Source organism: Rhagoletis zephyria, unplaced genomic scaffold, assembly GCF_001687245.7.
Source record: "Rhagoletis zephyria isolate East Lansing unplaced genomic scaffold, Rhagoletis_zephyria_1.1 Rzeph_scaffold_00727, whole genome shotgun sequence".
NCBI classification, from domain to species: Eukaryota; Metazoa; Arthropoda; class Insecta; order Diptera; family Tephritidae; genus Rhagoletis; species Rhagoletis zephyria.
The window spans coordinates 1-18,609 of record NW_016157811.1 but is presented as its reverse complement, the minus strand read 5'-3'; the positions used below and the strand labels follow the sequence as shown (position 1 = coordinate 18,609).

Genomic DNA, 18,609 nt, shown 5'->3' with positions numbered 1-18,609 from the left:
CGCCCTGCAGCACCATACACAGGCAGCTCGCACGCCTTAATACAAAATAGCTGCCACAGATATTCTGGCATTCCTTTAAGTTTGGTGGCACACTTTTGAAACTTCATAGATATGTTGTACTTGGTGGCAACTTTCACTGCCTCTAATATAAACATTCTATCTGAAAACTTCCCAAATTAATTAAAAAAAAATTATGATTTTTTCGAACGACAATGAAAAATAAGTAATTTCGGTACTTTTACGATTAAATAAATATTTTAAAGCTAGAACATTTAAAGTAATTTATTTATTTATTTTTTATCGAACTTATTTCTGGAACTCCATTGATTGTTTAGCGTTTTTTTCTGGCGAGAGAAGGGAGTGACACTAAAAAAAAAAACAAATCGTGAAATTTGCCCATAAGCTCATTATCTGTTAGAAGGTATGAATATTATTGTACATCAATGCATCTAGCCATCGTTGGTGTCCTTGACGCGGGGTTAGATCTTAAGTGGTGACATGGGGGCCCTTAGGGGTTTCCATGTCGGCATGAACTAACAGGGATGCTCCGCATGGGAACCTGTGTAGGACATGTGCTTACGTTTGCGAGGCTACGGGTGTCACAATCCCGGGTACCCCAGTCAAAGGCTACCAGTCCTGAGTCGGTGGAGGCTCAACTGGAAGAAGTCTACGGCTTTCGAGAGTCATACCAAAGACTTTAAAAATGGTGCCGCGGGGAACAGATGCCCCCGGAGTGTGTTCGTCGGCGAGACGAGCAAAACTGGCGACACTGGCTGGCAAGGCAAGCACTGGCATGGCTTACACGACTAGAAAAGGGTGAAAATAAGTTGAATAAAAAAAGTTGAAATCGAAGGAAATGTGGAAACTGGTGGAAACCGCTGGAAAATGTTGAAAAAGTTGTGCGCAAGTTGAGCAATTCGATCCGTTGCGAAAACTGAGCGAGTGGTGTCACCTCTCCTGGAGAATGTGGAGGGTGCCCACGAGCGAGGCGAGTAGGACGTGTGAGATGAGCAAGACGGAGCAAGATGGTGAATGTGTGTCGAGCAACTCGATCGGTTGAAAGTTGAGCGACTGGTGTCACCTTTCCTGGAGAATGTGGAGGGTGCCCACGAGCGAGGCGATTAGACTTGTGAGACGAGCAAGACGGGGTATGAATGTGGAGTGTAGTAGTCGAGTAAGTCGTTCTAGTGTGGGCTGAGTCAGTTAAGTGGGTTAGGGTGAGTTCAGCCAGTCGAGCAAATCTCGCCGGCGAGCATTACTCCGGTGTGTTCATGGGTACGGCCCCTTTGGGGAGTATCGTGGTAGCTGTGGTTTAATACCTAAATGCGGGTAGAACCAGCAATGGTTCAATGTGGAGTGGCATTGAAAACGGATGTCGTGATCCAGAGAACGTCAGAGGTCTAGGTAGGCCTCGGCCCTGCCAAGGTGGTAAGTGTGTCCACCACATACTGCCAATTGGTACTGAAGTGCTTGCAGTTCAGGGCAGTGATTAATGCAAAAATTAATCCGTCGTGCCAAGTGCGGGCACCGTGATTAAAGCCTTTTGGCAGGTAATCACGTAAAGCCTGCATGAAATCTGTACATCAATGCATAGACGCCCCGATATGTAGGAAGTGAACAACAGTTAATGTTTGTATGAAGTTTAGTGCGTATAAGTATGTAGCCACGTACAGTACACGTAAGTATGTGTACATATATACCTATATACACACATATGTATATATATATATATAGGAACTTAAGTGGACTTACATCCGTGATTCTCTTGAAAGTTACTCAAGTGGTTGGTTAGTTCGTTAAGCGACCAGATGAAAAGGCTTTTATGTGAAGTCGTTCTCGTATATCAGCGTATATACGAGTATAAATACTTATGTATGTGTATGTACATATGTATGTACCCATACGAGTATACCTAGGGAATATACATATAGTACAATGCTGTCTGGCATACAATAATTTGCGGTACAAGTTTATAGGTAATCACTTGTAGTTCCCGGCTGAGATTATAAACTTTTTGTGGCATGAATTTGCGGTATATTAACTTAAAGATTAAAATTGTGCCAAGGAGAGAGTTTGTATGGGGTAAAATGATTGAAAATCGTCGATAAGCTAGAGTAACCCTGCAATACGGAGGCGCGACTACAGGACTGATGAATCGGTTGCTACCTGATAAACTCCTTTACCGACCGACCGACCACTTGCAGTGTATTTCAGTGATTACTTTTACAAGGCAATGTCCTAGGCGGTAGTCACCATCGGCTCTCTCTGTACTACCGGGAGTTACTAAAGTAGTCACTTGCGTGAGTTATGGGCGCCCTCTGTCATTCATTAAATCTCTCATTGCAGAGATGGATTAACTATTGTTTGGTAGAGAAAGCAATTCGTTGACAACCCGGAAATTGTGTTAATCATACGCTATGCACCCCCGCGAAAGTGATTAGTTGCGGCGCGGTACATACTTACCTTTGCAATTATTTGGATAATTTATCTCACTCTTACGCATTCTTAGAAATACAATTAAACCAAAGATAGAAACTTATTGTTGTCAGGGTATACAATATTTATACTAGGAGTGCCAGTTACGGTCCAGTTACGATCACTTTTCTAGTGTTTTTTAAACAATTGACTGAAAATTTCTCTATAAACAATGTTTACCCAAGCCTGAGGTATCTTCCAACCAGTTTTGAAACCACGAAAACTCTGTTGAAATATTGTGAAACAAAAAAAAAAAAACAAATACGAAGAAGAACACAATGCCTAACATAAAAATTCTGCTTAACAAAAAGATACAAAAAAAAAAAAAAAAAATTACTGCACCTGGGTCATGCTACTAAAGTGAAACTTCCCTCGACTAATTTTTAGTTCGCTTCATATTGCAGACATTTTACTTAAGCTTAATATTAACCTTATCCTTAGTCTTAGTGTTCGTCTTCGTATTCATCTGCTTATTTATTTCCCTCTTCACTTTCGCTTTAGCGTTACTTTCTCTTTGCTCTCTACGCACAAATACTAAGAAGAGGGCAATGATGAGGCAACATTTTTTGTAGAAACGAAAACGCCATTATCCGCCTTCGTATAACTATTCACATATGTACATATATCTTCCTGTTCGTCTCCATATTCTTCTTCTTTTTTCTGTACGTCTTTGTATTCTTATTAGTCTTCGCTTGGCCTCTATTTATTTGTTTGTATTTGTATTCTTTTCACGATTATGTTGGTCCTCGCATTGTCAAAAATTTACATATCTAGATACATATCAATAATTCAATAAACTTTGAATATTTTTATGATTTCCATAGCTTGATTAATTTTCATAGCTCCAGAAATTTCTATATACACATATCGCCAAATTTCGGTAACTGTTATTTCAATTGATACCCAAGCAGAAAAATTGAGATTTATTCTTTATTGATGACATGTATATTTTAGATATTTTAACAAATTTTATGAAAAACCAAATACTAATCAACTTAAGAGAAAAGTTTTATTTAAAAACCAATAGTATTATCGTGAAGAGACTAATAGCTGGTTTTACTAGCAATTTAAATAGAAAATAATTTTTTATTTTCTGTCAATTTCCATATAAAGTTTCAAAAATTTATATCACTTTTCACTTAAATTGCTCTCGTGAAATTGGCTGTAAGTATATTTCAAACACATTGGAAATTTGAGGTTAGCGCTGGTAAAACGCGGTCACATTAAGGAAAAATGAAAAAGGAGGTTTGTTTTTACTTTTCTTGTAGTTTACTGTTTACCTAATACCTGCCCAAATTGCTAAAAAGTTTTTAAGGGAAACCATCGCAATGTCTAGGCAAAAGCGGTTCCTTTGCCTAAACCAAATTTAATGCTTATTAATTTAACGAATGCTTCATCTAGTTTTAGACCCTTTACCACCGCATATGCCAAAAGCAGCTGGGAAATGTAAAAAAGGTACTTGAATATTAAATGCACCCAACTTATGCGATTATAACGGGTCACCGCTGTTTTAGGATTTTCAAGCGGATCATTACAAATAAAGTGCTTCATGCCCTGCATATAGGTGAAACACCATTTCTTGTAGTCGAATAGACGCGTATCGCAGAGAAATAACTTTTGATCCACAGGATCCATTCGCTTCCAGACGTCGCGCATATTTTCATAATCAAATTTCCAATCGTACTGCGTGAAGTAGGCGATTACATTCAGAAATAGTTGCGTTTTGCGCACCCAAGGTAAGATGCTGTTGACGAAAAGTAATTTTAGTGTGAGTATCATTTCTGCAGTAGCAATTATGTTATATTTAGGTCTTACTGTACTTACCGTTCCTTTCGACCTACTATTTTTAAACCGAAATCAATGGCTAAAGTGCCTATCAGATGATAGTATATACTAAGATACTTGAATAACAACAGATTGCCAGTTATATTTGGACACACTACCCATAAGTGGCGTTGCAACGGGTTTGTTAGGTAATGCGATACAGTCTCTGTTGTTACAAGCCCCGCTGGTGTGTATGTCGAAGATACCAAAGCGTATATTTTGGGACTCGGTGGGGTGGGTGATACTTTTGCTAACGTTGCCTCTGTAGGCGCAATTTCTTCTCCCTCCGACAATTGAACCTTTCTATGGTCCTCAACATCCTGATGCATTGCCCAAGTGGCTGCTAATATGGCATTGATTGTAAAATCGGCACAGATTAGGTCCAAGTGTTTATCTTTGTCAATGGGCAGGAGACGCGATAGGCCAGCAGCCAAAGCAAAAACCGAACCTGTGATACCATAAACATTATTTATCCAACCCGCTATGGGTTCACGATTGGTCGAAATCACTATGCTGGGGCGCGAAACGCATGTGGGAAATTTTTCAGCCCTACGCCTCACCAATTCCTCCGAAAGACATTTCGAAAATGTGTAAGTATTGGGCCATTCGCCAATCAAACGATTTGTTATCGTATCGAAAATATCCAAATCCTCGGGAGTATTAATGCACTTTTCGGCATAAGCGATGAGTGTATTTGGTTCAAGTGGTGGCTCGTAGAATTCCTCTTTGATCACTTTGCAATTTGGCTTGCAGTTGCTAAAGGCGGTTGAAACATAGTGGAAGACCTGCAAGATACCAATTAGTTGCGTGTGCTGGATAACTTCGGAGAATTTGTTGATTAAATGAAATTACCTGCAATTTTTTGAAATTCTCTGCCAATTTCAGCATTTGGCGTGTGCCGCGTAAATTTGTGGTTGCCAGTTTGTGAAGGCTGTCATTAAAGCGCACTTCAGCGGCGGCATGCAAAACAATCTCAACCGTTTCCGCGAGTAGCTGTCGATCGGAATCCTTTATGCCCAAGTCAATGAGAGACATGTCGCCTTCAATGATGCTGACATGCTGTCGGTAGTTGGGATATTCTCTACGTAGCTTAGCGAATTGCTGAAGGTTAAGGAGAGGTGTGAGATAAGCAAAAGAATATGTAAAAGCTATGATATCAATCACTAAAAAAATTAATAAATGCAAGAGTTGCAAGAGGTAGGTAAATCGTATATATTTTTTTAGACAATCGTACAAACAAATGTAGGAAGTTTCACAACTTACAGTTTGATCAAACAGATCATTGAGTCTCTCATGTGCGGTTTTGTTTTTCTTAGGTCGAGCTAAAAAGTAAACCATTTCCACTTCACATCTACAGGAAGAAAGGATTTGCATTTAGTAGACTATTAATTTTAGGGAATAACGAAGGTTTCAAGCTACCGCCTTAGTTAGGCATATTGTTTGCTTTAAAAGTGTTAAAATTGAACGCATGCATTCATATCAAATTCTCAGACACCTTTTATTTTCCTTTGCGATAAGTATTATATACACATATATATATTATTAAAATAACAGAAAGCTCCCAAGTATGCTAATGGATTCGAAATATTTGATCTCACTTCTTCATCTTTATTGGCGCTGTAATCGCCTAAGCGATTTTGGCCGAGTCCAAAATAGCACACCAATCGTGTCTTTTATGTGCCAACTGACGCCAAGTGCAGCCAAGGACTTCTCCACTTGGTCCTGCCTTCGCAGTGCGGTCCTTCCTTTTCCCCTGCTACTAGCATCGCGAGCCGCGTTGTATACTTTCAGAGCTAGAGTGTTTCTGTCATTTTACGATATGACGAAGCCTGCATTGCCGATGTACTTTAATTCCCTGCATTATGTCTATATCGTTGTAAAGCTCATACAGGTAATCGTTCCATCCTCTGCCGTATTCGCCATCGCTAATGAGCAAAGGATCGTAAAGCTTTCGAATAATATTTCTATCGAAAACTCCAAGAGCCGCCTCATCAGATGTTTTCATTGTCCATGCCTCTGTGCCACACACTCACACGGGCATGTTGAGAGACTTATAGAGTGTAATTTTTGTACGACGAGAGGGGATTTTATTTCCCAATTGCCTGCACAGTTAAGCGTACCACTTTTTGACAAGAGGTATTCTCCATTGGAGTCGTTGACTTTTTCAAACGTGGTGCCGAGACGTGCATGATATGACTGTTTGTCTGATGACAGGATATATTTCATCTTGTCCTCGAGCACCACCAGACCGATTCGCTTGGCTTTTATTTCTAATTCCGAGAAGGCAGAACAGACGTACCCCGTTTGGTATCAAACGGCTCGGAGAAGTCCTTATCAGTTCTGATGGAGTATTGCTCAATGTCATTTTACACAGTCGTATTAGTTTCGCGGGGCCAAAAAATCCAGACACCGCGTCGTATAGGCAGCTCCTGTTGGTGCTGTCGAAAGTAGCTTTGAAATCAACAAATAGATGGTGTGTGTCGATCCTTTTCTTGTGAGTCTTTTCCAAGATTTGGCGTATTGTGAATACCTGGCCTATAGAGGATTTTCCAAGTCTAAAGCCATGCTAATAAGGCCCAGTCATTTTATTGATGGTGGATTCAGTGTATCGAGTGGTATTGGGCAGAGCACATTTCGATTCCAGCCGTCTGGCGTGCTTTAATCTGAGTTAGTATAAGTTCTAAACCCTTAAATTAATTCGCATGATTACGATAAACAGCTTTACGTGTGCATCAACTACGATTATATCGTCCTTGAACATACTGTTCAAAAACTGTGAATCTTTCTTTAAGCCGAAGGGCATATGAATGCCTTCAATGTGGGCGGGCCGAAAAATGTATACTTGCCTGAGTCTGCTGTCATATTAAAACGAAAGAACGAGTAATTGCACTGCACACAAAATATTGATTTGTTTAACTTTATTTATGTTGATCTCATCCACTGAGGAGCATAGGCTATTGAGAAAGGTCTCACTTATGCACTCATCTTACCCCTTGAAACCGAATACTGTCATTTGATGTAGTGCAGTATTTTAAATACTGTAACTGGCTTGGCTATGCCGCTTATACCGCTGGTGGCAGCAGAGGAAAAGGAAGGGCTGCTCTGCCATTAAAAGCCTGATAGAAAAGAATTTGGCCTAATTTGGCATTTCGAATTGGCACTAGTTGACACAGAGTAAAAACGAGTGGTGTGCTTTATTAAACTACACTTAGGTGGTAACGGCGCCAAACAAGAAGAAACAAGGATAATCATTTGGTTAATTGTAATCCTTTTCATGAAGCTCTAGCTATGGTTCACGTTTAATGCATGAATAATATAGTACTTTGGTATTATAGTGGTAATCCAAAGAAAGCAGTACATATTCAAGTGTCCTTTTCCACGCAAATTTTTCTTTTATACGTATTAATTTCACATTTATCTGGTTAGTTTGTTACCAACAACATTCAATTAGTTACAATACACATTTGTAGCACAACAATTTTCTTCCAAATTCACACCTTAACAACTTTTCCATTAGTAGTTGTCCAAGGAATCCTGTGCCGCCAGTAAGGAATATAGTTTTCCTCTTGAAATAGTTGCGTATAGGACTCCTTTCGACTTCCTCGTCACTCAAGTCATAATTTAATACTCCTTCACTGTACAAGCGTTTTTCCAGCACTTCAATGTCGATTTTATTTTCCGACTTTTCTCCGTTCATTATGACTAATAAAAATATACACCACCTAACTCAGCGCTTAGCGTTTTAGAAAGTACTGAAAGAAAATTAAGTTTGGCGAGTTCCTTATATATGCAGCCGAATCCAAACATTGCCGTGCTAATTTTTAGAATTTGATAAACTAATTTGTAACTTGCTGCTTCGCTGTTATGTTTAAAGTAAAGCTACAATGTTATATTTAAAGTAAAGCTAAAGGGCTACATCCCTTTACTCGGTATGCAACCACATTGAAATAAGTAAAGTTATATAGGGTGATCCATCTAGACCTTTTGAAGTGAAACTTCTTTAGCGGCGGTTGGTTGGTTGGGAGTAAATTGGCAAATTCAACGGAACGGATTCAACGGTAGTATGGAGATAGAGAGTATAGAGATATAAATGAAGATACAGGAAAACAGACCTGTCAGCCGCTGTGGTGTAGTGGTAAGCAGTGCGCGCTTCCATTCCGCAACGCCTGGGTTCAAACCCTGGTCAAAGCAACATCGCAAAAAATTTAGAAAAAAGGTTTTTCCTTAACAGCGGCCGTCCCTCGGCAGGCAATGGCAAACCTTCGAGTGTATTTCTGCCATGAAAAACAGCTTCTCATAAAAATACAATCGCCGTTCGGAGTCGGCGTAAAACTGTAGGTCCCTCCGCTTTATGTGACAACATCAAGGCGCACGCCATAAATCGGAGGAGAAGCTCGGCCAAACACTAACATATGTTTAAGCCCCAATCTATTATTATTATTGCAGGAAAACCGAATAACATATACCTTGTTTATACCGACACATAAAGCGCTGCGACTCAGTTCGGTGTGATTCAAAACAGTTGCATAAACAAAATTTCAATACGCGTTGAAATCGAAAAGTGTATTGACTCGAATTTGTTTTCAAATCGGTTTTTTATTTCTCACATCGGTTAAAACACCCGTATAAACAAATAATTAATTTAACTTGACATCAAAATTGTCTGTTTTTTTCTTTACACAGCCCGTTTTTAATTGTATTTATTATTATAATAAATTTGTATTACTGTTGCCTTCCACTTCGGTCCACCACGCAAATTTATTATTAAATAAATGTCGAATAAAACTAACGGAGTTTTTTTACTTTTCAATACGGTTTTATCGAGTGCGCTATAAAGACTGTCAAATAAACGTAAGAAAGAAATATGTTTAGAATCAAATCGGTTCTTTGTTAATGCGGTTTTTTCGTAGGTATAAACAAGGTAATACATAAATGTAATTAGAAGGAACAGGGGTAGAGGTAGGCATCTAGATAGAAAAAATACAAAAAATATAACTTTAAGCAAAAGCGGATGTATGTATGTATGTATGTATATATATTGATAATGAGACAAAGTAGATATGTAACGTAAGTTTCACTTCTCCAGTGAGGCCCAGGCACACTTATTTATTTTTTTTTAATTTTGAATAAAACACTTCAAATAAAACTAAATATCGGAATCTTTATTATTATCCGAAAGAACATTCTCGAAGTGTTTTATTTAAAATTGAAAAAAGCTCTAGATGAATCACCCTTTACATTCATACTGACTACAATGTTTGCAAGAAAGGGCAATGACTTGAATTTGAATAATTTAATACCTTAACAGAGGGAAACACGTGCCGACAAACTTAAAACATATTCATATGAGAAACAATAGGGGCTCACTGTTGTCAACAGTCGTTGCTTGAGCTAATCTGTTCTTTGCCAGTGTGCCAGGCCCCTTGCTCAATTTGGTGAATACCTATAACGTAAACTAGCGATGTCCAAGCCATAGAAAAAAAAACCGGGCCAGCTCTTAACAACAAAAGCAATCAAAAATGCGGCACTGGTCAACTGTGATTTTCGAGCATAGCAGCTGCAATTCTTTACCAACCTAGGACTTTATACTGATTCACTGTGGGCCAGAAGACTGAAAAAGTGGCCAAAAACCAATGTTAATTAAAAGTTTAAAATAATAAACTTATATAATATAGACACTTTGAAGTATGCAAAAATAAAATATTAAGGCATTTGAAACATTTTGTTATGTACATACGTAACAAATTCAGAATCCATAAAATCTGAAAAAGCATTTTTAAGCTTTAACTATGAAAAAATTTGATAAATTTATTATAAAATTCTAAAACTATAGATCTAGCTCTTGCATTTGTTTAAATTATACAGGTTTACAAAACAAAGTGTCTGCATCCCTATGCGCTAAATGCGAATCCGAGGTCTGTTAGCCCCCGTCACGTCAGGTTCGAGGTCATTTGAAGGTCAAGTAGGGAAAAATTCATTGAATCCTCGTGAAAATTAATAATATGTGGGTTTTGACTCGCTGAACTCGAATCCGAGGTCTGTTAACCTCCATAATGTTAGGCTCGAGGTCAAATAGGGCAAACAATTTATTGAACAAAAAAAAACTTTTGTTTTTTCTTATTCTCTTTGTCTATGTTGAAATCAGTAATTTGTTTTTATCAGTAAAAATTATATCTTATTGTACTAATGTTTATATATTTAATAAAATGAAATGAAAATGAAATGAATCCCAATATGCATATAATTTTAAGGTTTATTCAATGAATTTTTCCCTACTTGACCTTTAAATGACTTGAACCTGACCTGATGGAGGCTGACAGACCTCGGACTCGCATTCAGGGCGTCGAATAACATAGGCATATAAAGGTTTGGTTCAATATGCAGAAACTATTTTCGAAATTTCGAAAATTGCATTCAAATTATTTAATAATCAATGCCATCAGATCCACACCGTTCGTTCGATTTTCAAAAGTGATGTGCCAAATCAAAGGGCTCTAGCTGTAGGTGTGCAATAAGGTTTAACTTTTTCGAAAAGAGTTGCCACCTTTTAAAAAATTAAGTTCAAATTACTTAAAAAAAAAAATAAATCAATGTTTACAAGGTTTTAAAAGCTTCGCTTCTTAGCTGAACTATTGGAGGGTTGCCACCTGTTTAAAAAATCAAATTCAATTTGAATTAGAGGAATTAGTTAGGAGAAATATGTTTCAACATATGGGTGACAAACGAGGGTTCAGAAGGAAGTAGTTTGCAAATATTTTAAATAGGGTTGCCACCTGCTGGAAATGTTCAATTTAGTTAACTTATTCACAAGTTCTATGAAATGTCAAAATATGGATGGCAAACAAAAGAGTGCTTAGAAGTCTAAGAATATTTCTGTGGTGTTGGAAGAGGGTTGCCACCAGTTTAAAAATTGAATTCATAATATTAAAAAAGTTAAATGAATTATGGAAATGTGGGTATAAATCGTATGCGGCTTGAAAAATCTTTATTTCTGAACTATATTTAGTGGGGTTGCCAAGTGTTTAAAAATAAAATTCAACTTCATTCATCAGTTAACTAAAATATGTATCGCAATGTTAGACAAAGAATATTTAAGATTGTCTTAGCGCGGAACTACACATGAAGAGGGTTTACACCTGTTTAAAAAGTCGAATTTAATTAACTTTCACGCAAGTTATTTGAAATATGAAGCAAAAGGGTGTTAAGAAAACTTGAGTTTCAACATTTATAATGTTTGAAGAGGGTTGCCACGTGTTTATAAAGTGACCTTCAAATTATTTAATAAGTTGGATGAATTATTAAAGGAAATGATTTTGAAAGGCTTTATTTCTGAGATATATTTAGGAGGGTTGCCAGTTGTTTAAAAACATGTATTCAAATTTGGTTGCATATATTGGTGTCAAACGAAAGAGTGTTAAGAAATATTTAGTTGAAACACTAGAAATATTTTTTAGGTGTTTACAGAGGGTTGCCACCTGTTAAAAAATTCACTATTATTATTCACACTATTGAATTTTTGGAGACGTATTTATTAAAGTTGTTAATAAAATAAAAATATTGCATTTTCACCTTTCCCGCTTTCCACTGTTTACTGTTTATGGTCTTAGAGACGGTAAGAAAATATTAGAATTGATGCTGAACAGTAAAACATCGATGTTTTTCCCATCTCCACGACCTTCTCTGACTTATGCTATCAAATGCAAAAAAGTCACGAAATTAAATCTACGATAAATTTATTTGATCTATTTTCTCACATAAACACCAAATCTTGCATATCGTCTATGCCTTAACAAAAGCTGTTCCTTTGCCTAAACCAAATTTAACGCTTATTAATTTAATGAACACTTCATCTAGCCTCAGACCCTTTATCATCGTATATGCCAACAGTAGCTGGGAAATGTAAAATAGGTACTTGAATATTAAATGCACTCGACTTATGCGATTATATCGGGCCACGGCTGTTCTTGGATTTTCAAGTGGATCATTACAAAGAAAGTACTTCATGCCCTGCATATAGGTGTAACACCATTTCTTGTAGTCGAATAGACGCGTATCGCAGAGGAATAACTTTTGATCTACAGCATCCATTCGCTTCCAGACGTTGCGCATATTATCATTATCGAATTTCCAATCGTACTGCGTGAAGTAGGCGATTACATTCAGAAATAGTTGCGTTTTGCGCACCCAAGGTAAGACGCTTGTGAGGAAAAGAAATATGAATGTGAGTATGCTCTCTGATATTTAGGCCTTTCTACTTACCGTTCCTTTCGACCAACTATTTTTAAACCGAAATCAATCGCTAAAGTGCCTATCAGATGATAGTATATACTAAGATACTTGAATAACAGCTGATTGTCAATTAAATTTGGACACAAAACCCATAAGTGCCGTTGCAACGGGTTTGTAAGATAATGCGACAAAGTCTCTGACGTTACAAATCCCGCAGGTGTGTATGTCGAAGATACCAAAGCGTATACTTTGGGAATCGGTGGAGTTGGTGATACCTTTCTATGGGCCTCAACATCCTGATGCATTGCCCAAGTGGCTGCCAATATCGCATTCACGGTGAAATCGGCACAGATTATATCTAAGTGTTTATCCTTGTGAACGGGCAGAAGACGCGATAGGCCAGCAGCCAGGGCAAAAATCGAACCTGTGATACCGTAAACATTATTTATCCAACCCGCTATGGGTTCACGATTGGTCGAAATCACTATGCTGGGGCGAGAGACGCAAGTGGGAAATTTTTCAGCGCTACGCCTCACCAATTCCTCCGAAAGACATTTCGAAAATGTGTAAGTATTGGGCCATTCGCCAATCAAACGATTTGTTATGGTATCGAAAATATCCAAATCCTCGGGAGTATTAATGCACTTTTCGGCATAAGCGATGAGTGTATTTGGTTCAAGCGGAGGCTCGTAGAATTCCTCTTTGATCACTTTGCAATTTGGCTTGCAGTTGCTAAAGGCGGTTGAAACATAGTGGAAGACCTGCAAGATACCAATTAGTTGCGTTTGCTGGATAACTTCGGAGGATTTGTTGGTTAAATGAAATTACCTGCAATTTTTTGAAATTCTCTGCCAATTTTAGCATTTGGTGAGTGCCGCGTAAATTTATGGTTGCCAGTTTGTGGAGGCTGTCATTAAAGCGTACTTCAGAGGCGGCATGCAAAACAATCTCAACCGTTTCCGCGAGTAGCTGTCGATCGGAATCCTTTATGCCCAAGTCAATGAGAGACATGTCGCCTTCAATGATGCTGACATGCTGTCGGTAGTTGGGATATTCTCTACGTAGCTTAGCGAATTGCTGAAGGTTAAGGAGAGGTGTGAGATAAAAAAAATATAAATAATTCGGTTATCGACCGCTTAAGTAATTAGTTTATTAATTTTTTATTACAATGGTGTCTTACCGTTTGTGCAAACAGATCATTCAGTCGTTCATTTGAGGTTTTATTTTTCTTCGCTCGAGCTAGCAAGTATACTATTTTCACTTCGCACCTACAAAAAGAAAATATTGGCAATCAATAAAGCTTAAAGTTTTAGGCAAAAGATATATGTATATAACTTATATTCTAAATCTTATTCTAAAAACGAATATAAATGCTGACGAAAATACCATTTTTTTACCAGTCCAGTCTCTAATGCTTGAATAACTTATGCCAATTCCTTACCAGAGTTGCACGATTTTGAATTAGTCAAATCACAAATCCACAAATCAAATTAATTTCTGAATTGAAAGCTGCATTAAATCTTAAATAAATTTTATTTGTGATGTGATTCATCGAACAAATAAAGAATACAATTTATTTGTGATTTGATTTGTTGAGCAAGTAAATTTGATACGTGATATTTCAGCTAAATAATAATTTTTTATGAAACGCAAATACCATTTTCAAACTTCCAGTTCTATGAAAAGTGGTGCTTACCCAATGTGAAATTAATTATTATATTTCGGGATTTTCGAAACAACTTCGAGGTTTTCGGGATTTTTGGCGCTATATCGGGATCTTCGGAACTACTTCAAGATTTTCGACGCTATTTCGGGATTCTCGGGACTATATGGGGATTTTCCAGACTACTTCAAGATTCTCGGGAATTTTTCGAGATGATCGGAACTTTTTCGAGATTCTCGAGACTGTCTTGAGATTTTTAGGATTTTAGCAACTATTTCGATTTTTTCGAGACTTAATATGGGCGATTATCGTTAAATATATCAATTAAAAATATCGATAACAATATAAAATTTTGTTGAGCTTGAGGCCATTTTATATGAAAAATTCTGTGGAAAAACAACAAGTTATAGCTGCTATTTCAGGGATCACCACATCTCCTCATCAGACTTCTTCACTGGCATTCGATTCAACGAACCCAGCGGCCATAGCCCGCAGTCTACCCACTGAGCTAAGTTCGTCACGTAAATTGTTGTTGGTTTTTCCACCTTTTCATATGCCAACCCAACTACAAGCAAAGGCAGCTGAGCCATTCTTTTTTAAATCGGACGGATTCCGTAAAAAAATTATGTCATGCGTCCGATTCGCTTAAAATTCGCTTTTTTGTGGGTTCTATACGTGAAATAAGCTAAGACGTGTTCGAGGGATTTTTGTTTTTCTTTTCTTCGGATCATATCGGAATCTGCAATAAAATTTAAATTCTTGCAAAACTCGATTTTGAACACCTTACTAAATATATCTCACCATAAGTTTTGGAAAACAAATTACAAAAAATTGTTCATTCTCACAAAATAAACCATCTCATCATAAAGAAATTACTTTTAAAAATAGTTCTTGAAAAACCCGCATTGTTTTAAACCACGTTTTTTTATAGATATTTACAAGGATTACGATGGTATAATTTTAAATCCCCAATTTACTGGTCTTCACTATGCAAATCAACTACAAAAAGTTCAACTGTTAATAGTTAGCTTTAGGACAATCTTGACCATCTTATATATAGAAATATTAATCCCGTTTGTTAGCTTTAAAATGACGTTAAGATGAAATCTCGCCGATCAGCAGAACCCGAGATTTAACGATTTGAAGGAGTATATGATTAGTCAGAATCACGAAAAAATCCAAACTTTGACAGATCATATCTCCAAAGAAAAAAGCGAAAAAAAATTCCTCGAACACGTGTTAGCTTATTTCATGTATAGAACCCATAAACAAAATTTGAAGACAATCGAAAGTGTGACACCAAATTTGGTGTCCGATATGAAAAAGAATGTCTCAGCTATACTTCTGCTATTTAGACTTGATCATGTGTGGGGATCGTCCTTAGGTTATTTGTTTTTCTTATGTATGGCCTTATAAAAATTATATTCAACAAGCTCAATAAAATTTTTAAATATAATTGTTGTGCCATAAATAAAAAAAAAATATATACACATATATGTCNGCTATACTTCTGCTATTTAGACTTGATCATGTGTGGGGATCGTCCTTAGGTTATTTGTTTTTCTTATGTATGGCCTTATAAAAATTATATTCAACAAGCTCAATAAAATTTTTAAATATAATTGTTGTGCCATAAATAAAAAAAAAATATATACACATATATGTCTGTTTTATTTTATTTAATTTTGGGGATCTTATTTATTTTTTTTGTTTTTTCAATTTTTTTTATGTTAGCTTTTAGATTTTGTTTTAAAAATAAAAATATCCTTTAAGTATTATTTTCTTTTCTTTTGATTTTCTTTCTAATTTAATTTTTATATTTACTTATTTTGAAAAAAAAATATATATATGTTTCTTTTAGTTTTTAAAAATATTTTCGCTTATTTTCACTTTTTTTGCATTTTCGCATTTCATTAATTTTAAATTTTTTTGATTTTTTGTTTGTTTAATTTGATTTAATTTGAAAAAAAAGTATAACGCTAAGGCCTCCTCAGCAGATCTTTCAATTAGTCTTTCGAACGACAGTAAAGAGCTTGCAAGATAATTGCCAGAATTGACAATTTTCTTACGAAAGTCTTTTGTCTTTCGAAAGACTGTGGTGAGTTCAAAGACAGTTGCCAGAATTTCCCTGTTAAGGTATAATAATTTTCTTCCCAATTCCCACCTCAACAACTTTTCCATTAGCAGTTGTCCAAGGAATCCTGTACCGCCAGTAAGGAATATAGTTTTCCCCTTGAAATAGTTACGTATAGGACTCTTTTCAATCTCTTCGTCACTCAAGTCATAATTTAATACTCCTTCACTGTACAAGCGTTTTTCCAGCACTTCAATTTCGATTTTATTTTTCGACATTTCCCCATTCATTGCTTTTTATTTACTGCACTTTTACACTTTGTTGACTAATAAAAAAAAAAAATACACCACGTAGCTCAGCGCTTAGTGTTTTAGAAAGTACTAATAGAAAATCAAGTTTGGCGAATTCCTTAAATAGCTGAATTCATGTGCTTCGACGCTATATTTATTTTGCATAGAATTTAAAGAACTAATTTGTACCTTTATGTTTCAATGTTAAATTTAAAATATGTTTACAAACAATTAGCCGTCTAGTTCGAAGTAAATAGAAGAACTGCATGAATACTGACTGCAATGTTTTCAAGAAATGGCAGTGGACTCAAGCGCAATGACCCGATTTGTATTAATTACCAGCTTAGCATAGGAAAAAAACATACATATGTATGTACATACATGAATGTATATTAGACTGCATCACTCCCCATACAAAAAAAAAAAAAAAAAAATCGGAACTGTTTTTCCACTGGAATTATAAAATCTATTATATTTTATGACTTCCACCAAAATATCTCGGAAAAAATAATAAGATTTACGTGAGCTGGGCCGATTTGAAAACACCTCCAAATTGAAAATTGAGTTTCTTATTAATAAAAATAGTTTTTTTAAGTATTTTTTTTTTAATCACCGCAGATCACCTTACACTTTAAGCTTAAAACAAATTGACTAAAAATATTTTTAAAACTTTTCTGCGGACTCATAATAATGAGATTTTTGATGCTGTTTTTGAACTTTTTTCAAAGAGTGGTTTAAGATAAACTTGAATAACTCAGCCAAAACCTTACCAATTTAGACTTCTGAGATATCAATGGTAAGGTATTTCTCACCATTTTAATTTCTCTGCGAATAAGTTCATTCAAAATATGAAAGAGGAAGGTAAGATAAACGAGCGTCATTCCATGTTGAATTAAGATGTGTTGGTATTTGATAAAGAAAAAATTGGGACGTGAATTAGTTTTTTTGCAAATAAAGTAAAAAGGGTGAAAAAATACCTTTCCACTGATACCTCATAAGTTCATACCGGTAAAGTTTTAGAGCAGTCCTTTGAAAAAGGTTAAAAAACTGCATCAAAAATCTCATTATTGGGATTCCTTTGATAAAAAATTAATATTTTTACGTTGATTTATTAAGCTTAAACTTTTTCGTCATCTCAGGGGAGTTTTGTTTTTCAAAAAATCCTTTAAGAAACTTTTTATATTCATAAAAAAACTCCGGTTTTCAAACCGGTCCAGCTCCCGTAAGTCTTAATATTTTTCCGAAATATTTTGGTAGAAGTCTTAAAATATAATAGATTTTGTAATCCCGCCGGAAAAACCGCAACTTCTTTTGGTGATGCAGTCTAATGTATATATGTATGTATGTAGGTATTTAATACATATTCATATGAGAAATCACGTAAACTAGAACACATTGTTAAAGTGTGTCATTAACACCATTTGCCACTGCTTATGATTAGTCTGGTTTAGATAAAGTTACATTTTTAAGATTAGCATTGTCCATTTAAATTTTTTCTTTTGATACTAAACAGAATGTAGGAAGGCTATGTATTCTCAAAATCTGATAATTTAAGTTAGTTATTATTAGCTACTTTCCTGCTAGTTTGATTATGCTTCCTTGTCTTCTTGTTTGGCTCTGTAACTGCTTAAGCGATTTTTACCGAGTCCAATAAAGAACGCCAGTCGTTCTCTCTTCTGTGACAATGCCAAGTTCTTCTCCACTTGGCCTTTCCATTGCAGTGGGGGCCTCCCTCTTCCACTGCTACCACCAGCTGGAACAGAGTTGAATATTTTCAGATCAGGAGCATCGGCGTCCATTCGAATGACATGGCCAAGCCAGTGGGGCCGCTGTATTTCAATTCGCTGCACTACGTCCGTGTCGTTATGAACCTCATACAGCTCATCGTCCCGTCGCACACTGGGACCGCCCCATATAAGCGGGTGCCCAAAATTCTGAAATCCTTTTATTTCCATTATACTCCCTTGAACTACTTTTTAAGAGTACATTTTTGAAGTCTTAATCGATTATTGATCATGCATTAACCCATTGGTGACCCAGTTTTTTGTAATATC

The 18,609-nt window shown here is 36.3% G+C and overlaps 2 protein-coding genes across 2 annotated transcripts; both read right to left on the bottom strand.

Moving 5' to 3' along the window:
• Positions 1–3,807: 3,807 nt before the first annotated feature.
• Positions 3,808–8,173, bottom strand: LOC108361280 (fatty acyl-CoA reductase 1-like). Its single transcript, XM_017613875.1, has 5 exons — positions 7,797–8,173; positions 5,563–5,650; positions 5,152–5,400; positions 4,300–5,084; positions 3,808–4,219 (listed from the first exon to the last, which is right to left on the bottom strand). The coding sequence occupies exons 1-5, from the start codon at positions 7,994–7,996 to the stop codon at positions 3,808–3,810; spliced, it is 1,734 nt and encodes a 577-aa protein (XP_017469364.1). The 5' UTR covers positions 7,997–8,173.
• A 3,767-nt stretch (positions 8,174–11,940) lies between these two features.
• LOC108361279 (fatty acyl-CoA reductase 1-like) lies at positions 11,941–16,543 on the bottom strand. The gene is made up of 5 exons (XM_017613874.1): positions 16,356–16,543; positions 13,709–13,796; positions 13,357–13,605; positions 12,559–13,289; positions 11,941–12,496 (listed from the first exon to the last, which is right to left on the bottom strand). Exons 1-5 carry the CDS (start codon positions 16,541–16,543, stop codon positions 12,079–12,081), a joined length of 1,674 nt encoding a protein of 557 aa, XP_017469363.1. The 3' UTR covers positions 11,941–12,078.
• Positions 16,544–18,609: the final 2,066 nt, after the last annotated feature.